The sequence below is a fragment of the Falco naumanni genome, chromosome 7, assembly GCF_017639655.2.
Source record: "Falco naumanni isolate bFalNau1 chromosome 7, bFalNau1.pat, whole genome shotgun sequence".
Lineage (NCBI taxonomy): Eukaryota > Metazoa > Chordata > Aves > Falconiformes > Falconidae > Falco > Falco naumanni.
The window spans coordinates 9,462-27,761 of NC_054060.1; the positions used below are offsets into that span (position 1 = coordinate 9,462).

The window sequence follows — 18,300 nt, forward strand, 5'->3', positions numbered from 1 at the left end:
GTTCACTGGAAGAACTTGATCCAGCGAGATGTGAAGCCGGGCCGTGGGCAGAGTTCCCTTATCCATTCCATTCGTATAATAAAGGGCGCAGTGTGTTAGCTAGGCTGGCTGCAGTACCCAATTTTTTTCGCCAGGTGGCAGCAGTGGCGCCGGCTGCAGTACCCATTTTTTTTCGCCAGGCGGCAGCAGTAGCGCCGCCCTGCAGAGTAAGGGCAGCGCATGCGCAGACCGGGCTTGAAGCCAAAGGGGGCGGGGTGTGGGGCGGCGCCGCATGCGTATGACGCAATGCCGCTTCTGCGCATGCGCAGAAGGGTTACTGGCAAAACTAAGGGCAGCGCATGCGCAGTGCCGGCTTGAAGCCAAAGGGGGCGGGGTCTCCGACGGCGTCGCATGCGTATGACGCAATGCCGGTTCTGCGCATGCGCAGAAGGGGTACTGGCAAAACTAAGGGCAGCGCATGCGCAGTGCCGGCTTGAAGCCAAAGGGGGCGGGGTCTCCGGCGGCGTCGCATGCGTATGACGCAATTCCGCTTTTGCCCGTGCGCGGAAACGGCTTGACCCCTAGGGGCGGGGCTTCGGCCTCGCACGTACGGGCTACGCAGACGGCCCCGGAAGTGGGGTTCATTTCCAGCCCGCGCGGCGCGCCCGTGGCGGTGCGGAGCCTTCGCCGGGAGCCTGGAAGACTTTCGGGCCGGGTCGTGCGTCGGCGCGCTGGGTGAGCGCTCGGCCTGAGGGCGGCCGGGTGGCCGGGCGGGCGGGGGGCCGGCGGCAGCGGCCGGGCGGGGGGGGGGATGTGGCGGGCCGGCGCTCGGCCGCGGCGGGGGAGCACCTGGTGCCGGCGGCGGGCGGGCTGAGGCGGGCGGCCCGGCCCGGGACCGGCGGGGCTGCCGGCCGTTCTCGTCTCCCCGGCAGCGACGGTGGTCAGCGGGCTCCTCACGGTGCTGCCTATTTTGGGCTGTTTTTTTTTTTTTTTTTTTTTTTTTGTCTCTCGGGGCTGCGCCGCTACCTCAGCGCGGAGGCGAGGAGCGGCGGCGGGGCGGCCCCGGTGCTCGCCACTTGTGGCGGCCTGGCGGGGCCCGGGAGAGGGAGGGGTCGGCCCGCGGCGACCTGCCGCCCCCCCCGCCGCCTCTGGGCTGCCCGGGCAGCCGCCGCAGCTCTGCGCGGGGCTTTGTCTTTCCCCCAGCCGCCGGCCTGAGCCGCGGCAGCGGGCTGACTGGAAGCGCCCTGCAAGTCTGACGTGGGTATCGCTGCCGTGCATGTTGTCTGCCTGTCTGCCGACCGTTCCTGCCTCTTGTTCTGCTGGGGTTATTCCTTTGGGTAACGCGTTGGGCTCCGAATGGAGTGCATCCTGACTTCCTCCTGACCCCTGCGAGGCGTTACCGGTGTTTGCCTTCCTCGTGTTTCACAGGGCCTCGGCTGCCGTGTGCGGAGAAGCTGTCAGCCTTGTCAGAAGAGAGCGTGAAGCCAGCAAGCGCATCGTGGTGCTTCGGGACCAAGCTGATGCCGCAGGCATCCGTCTTTTGTTTGCGAAAAGGGATCGCGAGGAAACGTGCCGGTGTCGGAGGGGGAAGAGGTAGGAGGCAGCTTTCAACCACTTTTAGGCTTAACTCCTGTGTTCCTGAGAACGGTTCTGGGCTTTGAGGGGTTTGCTTTTGGCTTTTTGCCTTAAGCGCATCCTCCGTCACCGCTGTCGGCATGCACCGAGCTGCTGCTTAGGGAACGGTGGCGGTACAGGCTGTGTGCGTGCCGACCGTTCTCGAGGCTATAGCTGTATTCTACCCTAAAAAAAAGCTTTCCGTAATACCGTGCTTCCGTTAGGACGCAATTTTCTCGAGTTCCCTCCCACCTCAGGGTGATTTTCCCACACCCCTAACCCCAGCCCCTAACCCCACCTGCAACACCCCATTTTCTCCTAGGCTTTTAGGAGTGGCCTGAGAGGTGCTTGCAGGGTGTTCCGTTTTGCTTTAGACAGCTTAGGAGACCAACCAAATGCCTGGAGATCTGTATCTATCGTTAGGCTCCTAGTGAGATTCACACAAAACCAGTATGTGTGGGCACATTCTCCTAGCAGCTCAGTGTCTTTTTGCTGTTGCAGAGGTGATTCCAGGCGGAGCTGACCAGTGGGGTTCTCTGGCTGAGGGGAAGACCAGCAGTCAGCTGGTGGATGTGCTTCTGGAAGAAATAGCAACGGGAGCTCTAAGAGAGAGAAATGGCTTCCATGCATGGGTATGTGGAAGCTTTCTTCACTGCTTGTTTCCACTGAGATTAATTGGTAATAAATACCCATTAGGAAGGTGAGAGAATTACTTTCATGGCCGGTGTCTTCAATATTCGCCACCTTCTTAGTGTAAACACTGAAAACTTTAAAGCCAGGAAAACTCAGGTGCACTAGAAAAGCTGAAACAGTGAGCATACTGAAGACATAGCTGAAGTAGCCACACTTTACAATGGTGCCACGTGAACCACCAGACATGCAGGTATTTCTAGTGGGCTCGAGCCCCTGCTAATGCTGCACTGTATGGCCAAGCCAAAGGAACAGCTTCCTGCTGCTGAAAAGCCTCATCCTCCTCCCCTCTCCCTGCCCCGGTACTGGCGGCCGTGACCGGGAAGTGTCCAGCAGAGCAGTATTTGGGTTTTCCCGGGTAACTTCTCTGCTAATGAGATTAATTCAGACAAGCACTAGAATGACTAAGTAGCAAGACTACATAGCAAGGAATGACTGCTTCTTGTGGCATGAGGAAGTTCATTCAACTCACAATGTCCCATTGCACCGCACCCCAGCACATGGGAAGCAGGCAATGATACAGGCACAAGGACGCGTTGCAAGGATTCTTCACCTCATACTAAGCACGACTGTATCCAGAGGTTCTCTCTGGGAATAGAGTAGCATTTCTTTGATCCTTCGACATCTTTTCCTCAGCCTTTCCAGAAGGTTGAACTGTTTTCCCTGCCATTCCTGAAAGGTATTTCCAAGGAAGATCTTTCCTTTTCTGGTTTTGTTGGGCAGAACCTCTCAGAGAGTCCTGGTTTTTTCCACCCTGGAGCACTCGAGACAAGTTGCAAAGGTGCTGACAGATGTGTTTTGTAGTACTGCGAGACCCACACAAATGACCTATCCCTAATTTAATCCCTAAATCTCTAAAACAAATGTAATCCTTAATTAAATCTCTGCTTTAATCCCTAAAACTTAAGTAACGTCAGTTTAATTCTTTGAATAAGGATATGTAGTCAATGAGGTCTTCAGTACTGTACCTGCTTGCATAAACTAGTTCTTGGATTGGCTCTTTCCTTTTCAGGAGAATGGGATTAAATTAGTTTTATTAGACTAGCTAGGTTTATCAGACTAACAAAGCTGGAGTGCCCACCGCAAGCTCTAACACCTGAAGGCCCTCTGCAGACAATGGCAGTGCAAGCTTGTGCCTTTTCTGTGATGGGAGTTTTTCCCATATTCTTTCTCTTTATTTCCACTTTTCACATGGAAATTCCATTTCTAGGAGAGCCGAGTTATTTTCATGCACATTGAGAGGCAGCTCCTATGCAGACCGGAACACATGTTCAGTGCTAACACAGCTGTAATTTCTTTCAGGAGGAGGAGGGGAGCGCTGAAGCTTTCGTGGCCAAGCCCCGGAGCCAGGATGTCAGGGAGAAGCAGGAGTATCTGAGCCAGCTGAAGAACAAGCTGGGAGGTCTACTGTAAGTATGGAGGGAAGGGGCTGATGGGGACAGTATCTCGGGACCGCACGTGCAGAGGGAACCCCGCAGTGGACGCAGTGTGCGTGGCCAGCGCAGGGCTCCCTGCGCTACAGAGCTGTGCCTGTTGCAGTGAATGCCAAGACCTGGCGGAACACTGCAAGCAGCAGTCCTCAACCCAAAGAACTTTGGTATGGCAGACAGCGAGCAGAGATCAGTTGTACCAATAATCCCCTTCAGTACAGTTCCCCTCTGTCGCGACGGAGGGAAGACACAGTCACTCAATATGAGTGATCAGCAGACTTCGTTTATTGTACCTTACAGTCACCTTTTATGCCTTGTTATAATTAGCTCATACATATTACAGAAGTTAAGCTCATTATTGGTTAGTTGCCTAAATATCAAGCCCACCCCTAGTTTCTCTTCTGTAGTTATCTGTTCCCACCTGCAACATTCTTTTCCCACCGAAATCTTCCTGTTGCTGTGTAACAAGAACAGCCAAAGACAGTGTATTTTTGCTTTACTTCAGATAAGCTGAGAGCGATGTGCATTTTTGTCCAGCCAGCTAGACTATGTTTATGTGAACTTTTTCAGCTAGCCAGTTATCCACACTCCTCAGCTCTCCAAAAATAGCAGTAAAATCCTGTACATCTTCAGAGACTGGTTCTGAGGAGTGGGAAGAGCAAATCTGAGAAATAATTCCACCTCAAAACAAGAGGCAATTACTGCATTGAAAAAAAAGTCTGGTGCCACACCGAGCACCAAGGAGAACGCCAGAGGTGGGCAGGTGCCTGTGAAGTGAAATCCTGTCCAACGTGGACACTGAATTAGCAAGAGGTACAGTTCTGTAATAAGGGATATCAATGCACAATAGAGTGAAATTAAGGTCTTCCCAGGTTATCATGAATCTAAGATTTCTTAACTTCCGTTCAGTTTGAAGTTTAGCATTCACCAGTCTTTATTGCACATGTATTTAACAACGGGATACTAGTAGAGGCAGAGATGACTGTATCAAAAGACATCTCTGCTCTGCATTTCGGGCAACATGGATTCTCACTGTGACACAAGTAAGTAAATGTTCTTTTCACATACCACAATGTAATGGTGACTGTGTTGTCAATTTGTTAAAGAGCTGAGATCAGTTGATTTTATTGGTTTGATTATCTGATTTTATAGAGTTATTTTATAGAATAGAAATATAGGAGGATAAAAATATATGTTGAAGAAAGTTATGATTATTTAGTAAAAGTAGTTGTGAGACCCTTTGTACATTTTGTACTAAGGCCAGAAGAATGGGTTGGAATCATTGTTGAAGCTTAAGTAATAATTTAGGGTTTGAAAGGTTTTTTTTGTATTTAACTAGTCTTCTGTATATAGAAAGTATATTGAGATGTCAGAATGTAGGATTAATGGGAACTGGGGAGAGTCGACTGGAACAGCTTGTAGTTACTTGCCAAGAAACCGTGAACTTTAGTAAAAGGTAATTCCGGCAGGGGGAGATCACGACCACCAACTCATATACCACCTACCCAAATCGTACCCCAGACCCATTTCTGGATCTTTCTAAGCTCTACTGCGCAGAATCGGATATAGGAGGAGAATATGTTAATGATTTACGGGAAATATCATGGTTATGTATGAATACTTAATGAATATGTATGAATAAGTTTTATATATGGTGTCTGAATTTGAGACCTGGCGTGCGTTGATCGTGAGAGGACTCGCTCACGCACCCAGCCGTCAATAAAGAAGTGTCTGCTTATCTACATCACATTGGTGTCGATAAGTTCTTCATTCCGAGATTTCGGTAACAACTGTGTTGTTTTGGAACAGAGAGGGGAAGGCAGATGATCTGAAGACTGCTTTCTGTGCGATTGATCCCAGTATCAACGATCAGACGCTAGATACCTACATTGGCCTGCCAGACCAGGAAGATGTGCCTGTGGAAACTGCACTGGAGAGGCTGCTTGCTGGATATGCGAGACAAGTAGGGCCCTCGCCCAGGGAGGGAAGCACGACCAGCTTTGGAGGGGAGGAAGGATACTTCTAAATGGACTGTTTGATCTACAGGTTTGGGTGCCAAGCCGAGAGTTGGAGTTACTGCGTTGAATACTTCTTCCCATTGCATATGGAGGTACAGCTTGTAAGAGCTGATAGGGTGGGCTAGCTTGAGCTATTGGAAGCACTTTCATCTTAAGCAGCACAGCACTCCAAGACAATTTTACAGCCTCTGCAGAGTCATTTTAGCTCAGCAAGACCTGTGGTGGGAGGCTGCCTGATCCCCAGACAGAGGCTTCACACCCCCAGGGCACCGAGGCACTTCAGGGTGTCAGGCGCTCTGCTTGGTGACACAAGAGCTGTGCTCCACAGCCATTGCTGGAACCTGAGAAGCCACCATCAGGCTCCAGGCTGCAGCGTGGCTGCTTTGGCCCTTGGCCCTTACAGTCCCTTGTCTCAAAGAAAGAGGGTTTCAAAGATTCCTTTGCAAAATAAGGTGCCAGTTGCAAGCAAAAGGTGAGTTCAGCCCACATGAAGTTTGCTGTCATGTCTGTCCCCGAGGAGACTTTTGTCTTGGTGTGGCTGCTGTTGTCCAGTATGAAATCACTGGACAGATGTTCGGGTGCTGCCCCACGAGTAGATTTAAGCAAACTCTGAGCTGCAAAAGTCATCCAAGCATAGAAAAACTGAAATCGGTCCCTTGCTTCAAGGAAGGCACCACGTGCCCTTTGGTAACTTTACTCAGTTGTCCCTACTCATAGTGTCCGCTTTGCCCTGCACATAGCCCTCTCTAGGGAGGGGAGGGAGGGTTCTGGAAACAAAAAAAACTGTAGGAAAACAGCTCTGCTGTGGTCATGCCTGAATTGCCAAGTAACTGGAGCAAACCTGAGAAGCAAAACCCTTTCTTTTTCTTGCGATGTAGGCATATGAAAAGTAGAAAGGGGTAAGCTGAAACCCAAAGACACCTTCCTGATAAAGCACTAGTTTTGTAAACTTGCCAAAACTGATTGCATTTGTAAAGCGGGAAGGCACCACAGCTGGTGTGACACAGCATGTGCCACCCAGAGGTACGAGGCCCTGGAGCTTTCTGCCTTAATATTAGAACCTGGTGCCAGGCACTTCCAACACAAGTCACAAAATAGCAGAAAAGAGCTCCACCAACAGGGCGGCTGCAGTACCCAATTATATTTCGCTAGATGGCAGCAGCGCTCCACCAACAGCGCCGGCTGCAGTACCCAAATATATGTCGCTAGATGGCAGCAGCGCTCCACCAAAAGGGCCGGCTGCAGTACCCAAATATATTTCGCTAGATGGCAGCAGCGCTCCACCAACAGCGCCGGCTGCAGTACCCAAATATATGTCGCTAGATGGCAGCAGCGCTCCACCAAAAGGGCCGGCTGCAGTACCCAAATATATTTCGCTAGATGGCAGCAGCGCTCCACCAACAGCGCCGGCTGCAGTAGCCAAATATATGTCGCTAGATGGCAGCAGCGCTCCACCAACAGGGCCGGCTGCAGTACCCAAATATATTTCGCTAGATGGCAGCAGCGCTCCACCAACAGCGGCGGCTGCAGTACGCAATTTTTTCTCGCCAGATGGCAGATGCGCTCCACCAACCCCACAGAGACACGGGGGCGAGCTCAGAGGAGCCCGCGGCGGCACCAAGCCCCTTCCCGGCCCGACGCAGAAGGGGAGCGCCAGCCCCTCCTCGGCCGGCTCCGCCCACGCCCGCCGGCCCCGCCCACGCCCGCCGGTCCCGGCCCGGCCCCGGAAAGTGGGCTCATTTCCGGTCCACGCGGCGCGCTGGAGTGGCTGTGGCGGTGCGGGGCTTACCCGGGAGCCTGGAAGACTTTCGGGCCGGGACGTGCGGCGGCGCGCTGGGTGAGCGCTCGGCCTGAGGGCGGGCGGGCGGGGGTCGGCGGGCAGCGGCCGAGGGCGGGGGGGGGGATGTGGCGGGCCGGCGCTCGGCCGCGGCGGGGAGCGCCTGGTGCCGGCGGCGGGCGGGCTGAGGCGGGCGGCCCGGCCCGGCCCGGGACCGGCGGGGCTGCCGGCCGTTCTCGTCTCCCCGGCAGCGACGGCGATTAGCGGGCTCCTCACGGTGCTGCCTATTTTGGGCTGTTTTTTTTTTTTTTTTTTTTTTTTTTGTCTCTCGGGGCTGCGCCGCTACCTCAGCGCGGAGGCGAGGAGCGGCGGCGGGGCGGCCCCGGTGCTCGCCGCTTGTGGCGGCCTGGCGGGGCCCGGGAGAGGGAGGGGTCGGCCCGCGGCGACCTGCCGCCCCCCCCCGCCGCCTCTGGGCTGCCCGGGCAGCCGCCGCAGCTCTGCGCGGGGCTTTGTCTTTCCCCCAGCCGCCGGCCTGAGCCGCGGCAGCGGGCTGACTGGAAGCGCCCTGCAAGTCTGACGTGGGTATCGCTGCCGTGCATGTTGTCTGCCTGTCTGCCGACCGTTCCTGCCTCTTGTTCTGCTGGGGTTATTCCTTTGGGTAACGCGTTGGGCTCCGAATGGAGTGCATCCTGACTTCCTCCTGACCCCTGCGAGACGTTACCGGTGTTTGCCATCCTCGTGTTTCACAGGGCCTCGGCTGTCGTGTGCGGAGAAGCTGTCAGCCTTGTCAGAAGAGAGCGTGTAGCCAGCAAGCGCATCGTGGTGCTTCGGGACCAAGCTGATACCGCAGGCATCCGTCTTTTGTTTGCGAAAAGGCATCGCGAGGAAACGTGCCGGTGTCGGAGGGGGAAGAGGTAGGAGGCAGCTTTCAACCACTTTTAGGCTTAACTCCTGTGTTCCTGAGAACGGTTCTGGCCTTTGAGGGGTTTGCTTTTGGCTTTTTGCCTTAAGCGCGTCCTCCGTCACCGCTGTCGGCGTGCGCCGAGCCGCTGCTTAGGGAACGGTGGCGGTCCAGGCTGTGTGCGTGCCGACCGTCCTCGAGGCTATAGCTGTGTTCTACCCTAAAAAAAGCTTTCCGTAATACCGTACTTCCGTTAGGACGCAATTTTCTCGAGTTCCCCCCCACCTCAGGGTGATTTTCCCACACACCTGCAGGCAGCAGGACTAACGTCATCTCCTTTTGCCCGCTTGGGCTCGGACTAAAATCCCTTCCCTGGCTATTCTTTAGCTTGTACAGCCTTTGAGCCTTCCCTCGGGCCTGGCTGATGGTCCTTTGCCATTTCACCCCGTTCACAGCCAGCGTGAGTTTCGGTACCGACTATGTCAACGGATTTCAGCTGCACGATAAACCTGCTTTTTTGTCAATTAAATGAAACTCAGCCTTTTAATTGCTTTCGAAGGGAACTACAGGAGATCCTGTCGGCGTGGGGGCCTAGCGTAAGCGATGGTGGAAAGGTGCATCGGATGTGACCTCCGTGTCAGCTCGGTGTGCCTCAGACAGACTGCATTTGGCACTCCGTGGCGTGCAGCGCAGCTCCGGAAATTCATGGTAGGGGAAAAAAAGTGGGCGAAAATGACAGTCACGTAGAAACACGAGTTGGGAAGAAATGCTATACGTGAGGGCTTTCCGTTGGGCGAGGCAGCTGATCTTGCTTGTGGATCTTTGGGGTACGAGCCTGATGCCGAGCAGCTCGTTTTTCATTTGACGTGCCTGGAGTTGTTTTCAAAGGGATGGAAGAGAAGCTTATGAAATAGGATAGGTTACTGAGTCTTCCTAAAACGCTCACGACAGTTATGTATAAAGCCGAAGCGAAGGACGAGGGAATAAAGTTCTGTGCTTTCTAAGTAAATACGGTACGCTTAAAAGTGTTCTCCGTGCAGGGTCCTAGTTGTTTCTGTTTTTAAAATCAGAAAGAAGTTTAAGAAGTCTCAGCGGTTAGTCGTGTGGGAAATAAATGGCTCTTCCGCAAAAAATTCCACGTCAGCAAGGCTCTTTGAACGATTCTTCTCGCAATCGATTTAGACTGCAGCCAGTTCATGGTTTAATGTCGAGGTGTATGCTTGCTCTCCTCTAAAGCAGTATTTCATTTGCATTTCAGTCCTGTGGGTCATGACAAATTTGGGAAGAACCCGAAGGAAACTTTTCATCCTGGGACACAGAAGGTAGGAGGTGAGTTGTTTTTTGGGGTTGTTTTTTTTTGAGTGGGTTTTTTTTGTTTGTTTGTTTTGTTTCTGTTTGGGGTTTTTCTTTTGGTTGGTCGGTTGTGGCTTTTTATTCTTTTCTGGAAAAATAAGTCGTTACGTAGAAATGCTAGCGGTTTGTTTCTTTCTGTAGCAGGATAATAATGAGGAGTAGAGTTACAGGTAGAAAATCGGCTGTCTTTGTCAGTTGAAGTGGCTCCTTTGAAATTGAACAAATACAGGAGTACATTAACGGGGGGGGTTGCGCTGTGTCTTCGGTACCGGTGTGCTAAAGATGTTGTTTTGTTTACGGGATTTATTGGCTGTCGAAGAGCAAGAGGCAAATGTAAACTTTTCACTCCTAGCACTCGCTCGGTGACGTATACCGACTTAGATATCAATTGCTTATTGCAGTGAAAAACTGCGGCGTTTCTGTGCAACGTCTGAGATCGAAAATCATTTCAGGCACTGGCATAACCTCTCATACTAATAGATGACCAACTTTAGTAATGTCATCAAAAAATCGTAATCTGTGATGGAAAGCAGTGTATGAGGTATCTGCTACTTGAGCATGTAATGGAGCTGGTACGAAGCGTATGTTGCCGTGCGTAGGTCGTATACAAAAGATGTATATAACAGTCCTTAGAGGAAACCTTATTTGAGGTCTTTTGTTTGATTGTCTGTTTGTCCTGTAGTTTTTGGTTTTCTTTCTCCGGGACCTGTGAATTTTGAATTTGGAGTCCTGCACGCTAAGGATGGGCAGCTTACAGATGAGGAAACGTTCGGCGCCGGTGAGTTTTTCGCCTTTGTCTTGGCTGAGGGTTGCATAAGATGTTGAGCTTCACTGCGAGTACAAACATTCACGGTCCTGACCCTCTTAGACTTCGTCTTGGGAGCCTTGAAGGCTTGTATACCAATCGAATCGTTACACTGAATAAACCGTTTCTTTTTTTTTCTAGCGGGCGTTCCCAGAATGAAGCGGTGTGGAGCTGAAGGGGACTACGATTTCACGGTGACGGAGCCATTTGGACCGAGTCTTGAAGATCTCTTCGGTGTTTGTTCGAGGAAACTTAGTCTCGAGACAGTCCTCTTGCTCGCTGGCGAAACGGTAGGAAACTGCTTTGTTGATCTTGACGGTGCAGTCTGTTGGAAAATAAAGGTTCCTTGAGAGATCGGAACCACATAGGTTGTTTCTCTGATGTAAAGGTGAACGGGCCTGTGTCGTTCAAGGAAAGACTCAACGTTGGTTTTGTTTCTCTGAAACACAAAGTGCCCCATCTAAAGTGATTACAGAGTCTGAATTGATTTTTAAAAAGCAGAGACTTGTGCCGTTTACAAACCGCCTGTCGCACTGCTCAAAGACAAAAGACGTTCACCCGAGAAAGTTTTTGGAAAGGAATGTCAAATAGACGTGGGGAAAGAGCTGGAGAGGTTTCTGTATTGTCTGTCGAATTACCTTCTCTTTAATGCCCTTACATTTTACAAGAAAAGGTTTCATTGCCTCTTTTATCGTTAAGGCAATGTTGCTGGTGTTTTGATAAGGAAAAAAAAAGTGTATGCCCTGTCTCTCGAGTGATTCTTTTGTTTTTTCTTTTTTTTTTTTTTTTTTTTTTTTTCTCTTTTTCTCTAGACTGGTCGAATTGAATGTGTTCACTGGAAGAACTTGATCCAGCGAGATGTGAAGCCTGGCAACTTGCTAACGGGCCGTGGGCAGAGTTCCATTCTCGATTCCATTCGTATAATAAAGGGTGCAGTCTGTTAGCTAGACTGGCTGCAGTACCCAAAATTTTTCGCCAGGCGGCAGCAGTAGCGCGGCCCTGCAGAGTAAGGGCAGCGCATGCGCAGACCGGGGTTGAAGCCAAAGGGGGCGGGGTTTGGGGCGGCGTCTCATGCGTATGACGCGATGCCGCTTCTGCGCATGCGCAGAAGGGGTATTGGCAAAACTAAGGGCAGCGCATGCGCAGTGCCGGTTAGAAGCCAAAGGGGGCGGGGTCTCCGGCGTCGTCGCACGCGTATGACGCAATTCCGGTTCCCTTTGCTTTGCTTTGCTTACTCCGTGGTCCTTTATTACCTCTTCTTTAAGAAAAGATATGTATTTACCACACTGCCATAACGTGAGTTTTAATGAACCCACAGCTGAACAAAGCAGAGCAGACCTAGCACAGAGAGTTCTGTCATTTATTGGCATGCTTTAGGCAGGTAAAATGAGAGGAAGTTTACCCCGGAGACTTTTCTTCCCTAGTTGTTCAGCCTCTGGCACCACCACCTATCCATCGCTCACCTCAGTCCTACCTTTCTTTTCAGGGTTGTGCAGATTATCAAGGCATATAGGTTGTGTGAGGTCTTGATTTTCAAGCCTTGCTTCTTTGGAGGAGATGCCCTTGTCTGCACAAGGGGTGAGGCATGTGTCACTGTAGACCTGCACCAAGAGCTGGACACCTGGCCATCCTGACATGAGGTGTCTTGAAATAGATCCGTATTAGTCATGCCAGTCTATAAATGTGCAAGATATTAGGAAGAGCGATAAGAAAGCAAATGGCAGTGTAGTCATGTATTCTGGACGTGCACACCACACACCATGGTGTTCTGAAGCAGCCTTCTGCTTTCAGCCTCCCAGGCAATGTAGCTTGTACAGGACTGTGCCTTTTTGTGATGGTTCTCAGGCTCGTTCAGTCTCTTACTGAGCCCTTCTTTTATGGATGGATGTTTTTTCTATCGTAGGTGATAAACAGGGCTTGTATGTAAATCTAGGGTTTGACAGGTAATCTCAGTGGAGCAACAGTAGTGGGTAACAGGTAAACTGAAGCCTGGAAAAGGCAAGAGCACGCCTGCAATTTCAGGCAGTGAGGGCTGTAAAGAGGCTGTGTGAGGACACTGGTGATGACTAATATGTTGTCCTCTCTAGATGCAGACTTGTGTAGTTTGCAGCAAAACAAAATAGCGTGTCAGCACAGGATACAGATGCGTTTCCACAAGTCATGACGAAACGAGCTGGTCTGCCTTTACAATTCATTTATCAAATCACTTCCTGTTCCCATTTTGAGGCTAGAGGCTAATTAATTATAAGCATCACTTCAGGAACACTACATGGTGCTCAGATCAAATGATGTTCAGTTAAAAAGCAAAACAAACAAACAAAAAAACCCCACCCCCACAAAACCTGAAGACTGTCTGTTTTGGCTTGAAGAGTGTTAAGCAACCTGGGAGGACAGCTGAAAACACTTTGCGTATGCCGAAGTAAACAAGAATTTTTGTTGCTGGTTTGGGGAGCATACAGAGATGTTCATGTAATGAAGCAGTCCTCAGTTCAGAACTTAGATGCTCATTTGCCTGGAGAGGTGACCCTCCTATACTTTTTTTTTATTTAATCAGTGAAAACTGCTAGCTGGGAATTGATTTGGGGGATCGGATCCAGAAACACCTTTCTCTGAAAGGCAGCAGTAACAGCAGTTCAGTAGAAAGGATAAACAGCTGGATGGTTTGATCCCGTGTCTTCTGACACTGAATATTGGTCTAAGACCCAGATTGCTAGAAATGCTGTCCTTCCAGGCTTTAATAATAACCTAAATGTTTCTTTAGGTTTTCTGTTAATTAGGATACGAAGGGGGGTTTGTTGACCATTGAGAAAAAAGTCCAGTGTTTAGCAATCTTGCTATGTTGTTGGCCACTTCAGCTTGCTAGAATTTGCCACTTTTAATTTGAAGGCAGAACTCCATGGTTCTTATGCCTATTCCAAGAATTCACGAGGGAGAATAAAAGGTTGTGTGTTGTTTTGGGGTGGGGTTTTTTTGTTTGGTTTGGTGGGCTTTTTTGGTTGTGAAGTTTTGTTTTTTAAAACAGCAATCGCCTCAGACACACTGTCATATCTTAGTCTTAGTCACCTCCTCATTTGCTAGTTCTGTGCAAACACGCTGCATTAAAATGACAGTCTCTCTCTGTCTGCCCTTACAGAGCCAAGGCAGTTATGGCTGTGATTCCAAAGAGAGGCTATGTCCTTTATTTCATTTGTTTCCTATTAGCTGTAACATAGTCACTGGACAGCACTGAAGGATGTTTTACTAAATATCCTGTCCTATTTTTATTTACCAAATTGCCTTAATGGCACAGAAACCATTAGGAACAGCCTTCAGCCATAAGTACTTAGACCCTGTTCAGAGCTTTGAGCACAGCCACGTGAGTTATCCGCTCTGTTCCTCTGTGCTGATTCAAATTTAACTTTTCAGAGTAATTTTGGAGTGTGATCAAGTACATCTCGGAGCAATTTCCAGGCACTGCTTTTGCAGCCTGTGACGAACTGCAAATGTGAAATAATGCCTCCTGTGCCACTCATCTGCATGGGAAGCTGTGGGAGCAGCACTAAGCAAGGGTTGAGGGCACAAGGCTTGAGGCTTCCACTTCTTGCCTACAGGTAACAAGCCTGGCCCCAACCAGGGACTGGGGCTCTGTGGAGGAGTTTTCCCTGCCTGCTGCATCCAGTCTGTGCTGACGCGGCAGGCAGCAGCTGAACCAGCCCTGGCCTGGAGCCTATAAAGAGGATCGGAGAAGCGTACTGAGTTTTCTGATGTCCCATCCCAAGCTAGGAGCTCCCTCGTTTTCAAACCCAGGGCTTTGAGGATCTGTGCTGAATTCTTTACAGTTTATTGAGCCTCCTGTGACCAAATGTGGTGATGACCCTGCTTTATTGAGACAAAGGATGGCTGATGCTAACTAGTCATCTCCAGTGGAAGCCTGTGGGAGTTAACATGGGTATAGAGAGTTCTTTAATCCAATGCTTGGTGGCACCAACTGCTTTAATTTTGACTTAAATGAGAGCAGGCGCTTGGAATGCAAACTGCAGAGATGTTCCACTTACAAGCAAAGCATGTGGCATTTTCGCTTTTTAAAAAAACTGAACAGGCAGTATAAATAAAGTAAGCAAACTGAATTGTAAAAACAACAAAATAAAAAAAAATCAGTGAAGCTATCAAGGAACTATGTGTACCCTCTAGAAATTCAGCTAGCTAGCATACCAATGGGTGAGATTTGTGCATTTTTCTTGGTGGAAGAATATTTCTGCCCTGTGAGCCCTGAGGGTGGCTTTGATAGCAGGGAGAGGCAGTTTCTGTCGCTGTGCAGAAGGGTGATGCTTCTGCTTTCCTGGCTGGGTTTGGTAGTGCTGTCAATGGTGATTGTGTGGCTCTACCAAGATCAGTCATTTGAAATGTTGCCACTTGTTACGTATAATTGGTCTCTGAGCTTTCAGTTTTCAGAGGATGAGGTTTGGGGGGTTTGTTTCTGATGTCTGTTTTCTCATTCTACAGAACTACCTTCGTGTTGCATTCCAGGAAGTTAACAGTGGATGTACAGGAATGACCTTACTAGTAAGACCGTATATCACTACCGAAGATGTATGTCAGCTTTGTACTGAAAAGTTTAAAGTGTACAATCCAGAAGAATATAGCCTGTTTCTTTTTGTCGATGACACCCGGCAGCAACTGACAGAAGATACCTACCTTCAGAAAATTAAGGCAGAGTTGCACAGCCGTCCGCAACCCCAGGTCTTTCGCTTTGTCTACAAGCGGGGTTAACAGTGATCCATATGGTGCCATTTTTCAAAACAATGATGAGTCAGCTTCTTAAAACCAGCAACTCCTTTAATTTCTGTTCCTTGTTAACTCTTGAAAACATCTTTGTGGCTGCCTGCCTTAGGAGCTAAAACAAGTCTTAAACCATAAATACCTAGTTAAACATGTGCATTGCATACAAAACGTCGTGTAAATCATGCATATAGCCAGTTATACAGAGTATTCCACCAATGTGTTTGAGTCAACGGCCCATGAGGCTGAATTTCTTGTACCACAGACTCTTTTGAAACATATTATACCGTGGCCCTTTGCAGGTCTCTTGCTGTAGCGTGCAAAAATGTATTTTCTTGCACTCACCCTACAGCCGAATGTAATTTTGATTCAAGTATATGTATGCTAAGACAAGTACTCTGGCTGGTATGAGCTCAGTTTCACCAGCATGAGTTTGACAAGACTGTCTGATGCAGGGCATCAGTTAACGCATCGTTACTTGGATGATTGCATCCTTTCCTAATTTTTTTTATTACAGAGAATCACCGTAGTTTTATATATATATATATATATAAAATAGAAATTCTATAGCAGTTGCAGGTAAACTGTCAGGGTTTTTTGAAATATATTTTTTTACGATAAAGTATTCTATAATTACGCATGTGATTTTAACATTTAATATACAAGAATAAATCTCTTGCTGGTTTTAGTGTGTTGTATTAAAAGTCTCTGTGGTTTCTTTTCTTTCCCTGTTACAGGAGAGTTCTCATGAAACTTCTGTTACCTGTAAGAAGATTGTAACATTGGCACTGGCAATTTCAGTGCCTTTATCTGAACATGATGTACTGTTATCTGGATTATTGTTTATATTAATTGCTTCAGATAGAACTAGGGGTTGGAAGAGGATATTGAAAGAAAAGGTTGTAGAGAAGTGGCAGAGAAAGAATGTAGACAACTTAATTTACAATAAAAACATGTTATGTCTGTTGGTTCAGGCTCCTTGCAGAAAATAAGCAGAGGAGGTTGGTAAGGAACTTTTATGTAAGCAGTATTGTAGATTTGCAGAGCAATTTGACAGTGTCTATCCCAGATACTGTTTGTTTTTTTCCAGATTAAATAGATCAGTAAGGTAAAGGAGAACAGTAACTAGTTTGTATAGTATGTCACCAACATCAACTTGTCTTGAACTGAAGAGTGTGTTACAGCATTTCATGGTTCTAAGTTACTTAGTAGGTGAGATGTGAAAATCAATCCCACATATGCAAAGATAAAATGGTATTAAATGTATGTGTTCTATAGATTTGTACAAGATAGGACCCTACTTAAGTCAGTTTGGGCTAGTCTTTTTAGAGGGACGTGGGATTCTCCCCAGGCCTGCTTTGAGCAGTGTAACGTGAGGCAGATAATTACAAAAACGTTATGAGCAGGATGTGTATTGTACATACAGAGATTATAGCGTTTTCATCAGTTTGCCATGTATCTGAAACCCCTGGCACATGTTTGTATTTCATTTTGTAAAAGGTGAGTTTTGCACATAATACATTGTAATACTGAATTATAATTTGAAATGTTGGGTGCTGTGTTCTGGTTTGTTGGTTTGTTTTTAAGAAATGGTTCACACTTGAATGGTTTGTGTGTCATTAGACTCTGATGATGCTGCCTTTCATTGTGCTCGGCCCACTTTAAACTCTTTGCAAAGGAAGGATGTAATAACATTATCAATCTAGTTAGTGTGCTTGACCTGAACAGCAGTAAAAGCAGCCGGCAGGTATCTTGAACCGCTGAACCATTTCTTTTGAAGTTAAGATTGACATTTGGTGCTAAAGCAAATTCCACTATTTGCATATGATGGTGGCTCTGCTAGGGGAGGGAAGGAGTAGGGCAGAAGCAAACTCAGAATTTCAGGCATGAAACGAAGGAAAGCAAAGAGTGCAAAAAGGGAAACATGCACCCAAACCACCTCAAGATGATTCCACTGTCTATTCTTGTGCAATTGTTTCTTTTAAAAATTAGAACATTGTATTCACTGTGCCATGCAAAACACTTCTTGCTTCTCGTAATGCCAGGAAACAGATACATAAACCTAGGAAGGAATTTGGACTGGCAAAAATAAGCTACCCCATCTTCTCCAATGCGAGGTGTTTCATGTTACAAAATGCTGAAAAGCAAGAAAAAGCTTATAGTTGAGGTAGTCTTTTTATTTATTAGTCCCTCTTTTTGAAATATAGAAGTAACTGGAAAGGCTAATGGAAACAGCTGGAGGTAATAAATTCCGAAATCTTACTAACAGAGAAGAAATAGAGAACTTTAATTGAAAAGTTACTGTTACATTAGGGGATTATTTGTGAATTCACAGAAAGTACCTACTGCAAAACTGCCGCCTGCAGCAGCTTAAATCAAATTTTTTGTTGTCATTTCCCCATGACGTGTCTCTTATTTTTCATCTTAAAGGCTGTCATGTCATCCTTGCAGCTTCAGCTTTCCAGGCAAGCCTTAAGTTAAGCGGATCATTCTTTCTCTGCTTGAGCTGCAGCACCACAAACTGGGTGAGGATTCCATATCACAGTGGGGAGAGGCCATTTCTCTTAATTCCACAAAACTAAGAGTGCACAAAGTCTGCTGGGTGAGGACTGGCAGATAGGTGAGCCAGATTTAAAAAAAAAAAAAGTACTGTGCTGTTGTCCTGGCTCTTGCAACAATTAGAGAGGCTACGAGGGGTGCGCACACGCGTAAGGGAAAGTGAACCAAATCAAGCTGCCGAAGCAGAGAGGGAGCTGTATTTTTCGCAAACCCCTGTTTGTTACAAGAGTTCTTTTTGTCCTGAGACTGTCCCTTACAGAAGGTAAGACAAAGCCAAAAAGAACCCAGGTCTCGGCCTCTGCTACCAGCGGCTGCCGGTGTGCGCCTCGCGGGGCCGCCCTTGGCCGCTGCACAGGCGCGACCTACCCCCTGGAGCCAGGCGCCCCGCGCCCCCCGGCACTGCCGGCCCGGTCCCG

General features: G+C 48.4%; 1 protein-coding gene and 1 long non-coding RNA gene across 2 annotated transcripts; both read left to right on the top strand.

Annotated features, from left to right (window-relative positions):
• Positions 1-10,523: 10,523 nt before the first annotated feature.
• On the top strand, positions 10,524-11,515 carry LOC121092031 (casein kinase I-like). The gene is made up of 3 exons (XM_040602434.1): positions 10,524-10,540; positions 10,709-10,857; positions 11,380-11,515. The coding sequence occupies exons 2-3, from the start codon at positions 10,723-10,725 to the stop codon at positions 11,509-11,511; spliced, it is 267 nt and encodes an 88-aa protein (XP_040458368.1). The 5' UTR covers positions 10,524-10,540; positions 10,709-10,722; the 3' UTR covers positions 11,512-11,515.
• An 868-nt stretch (positions 11,516-12,383) lies between these two features.
• LOC121091094 lies at positions 12,384-18,003 on the top strand. The gene is made up of 2 exons (XR_005828821.1): positions 12,384-15,109; positions 16,063-18,003. It is a non-coding gene; the product is annotated as an uncharacterized LOC121091094 (long non-coding RNA).
• The last annotated feature ends 297 nt before the right edge of the window (positions 18,004-18,300 follow it).

Coding starts and splice junctions, on each gene's coding strand:
- LOC121092031 (XM_040602434.1), top strand. CDS start 10,723: ATGAAGCGGTGTGGAGCTGAAGGGGACTACGATTTCACGGTGACGGAG. Junction 10,858..11,379: donor TCTTGCTCGCTGGCGAAACG/GTAGGAAACTGC, acceptor CTTTTTCTCTAG/ACTGGTCGAATTGAATGTGT.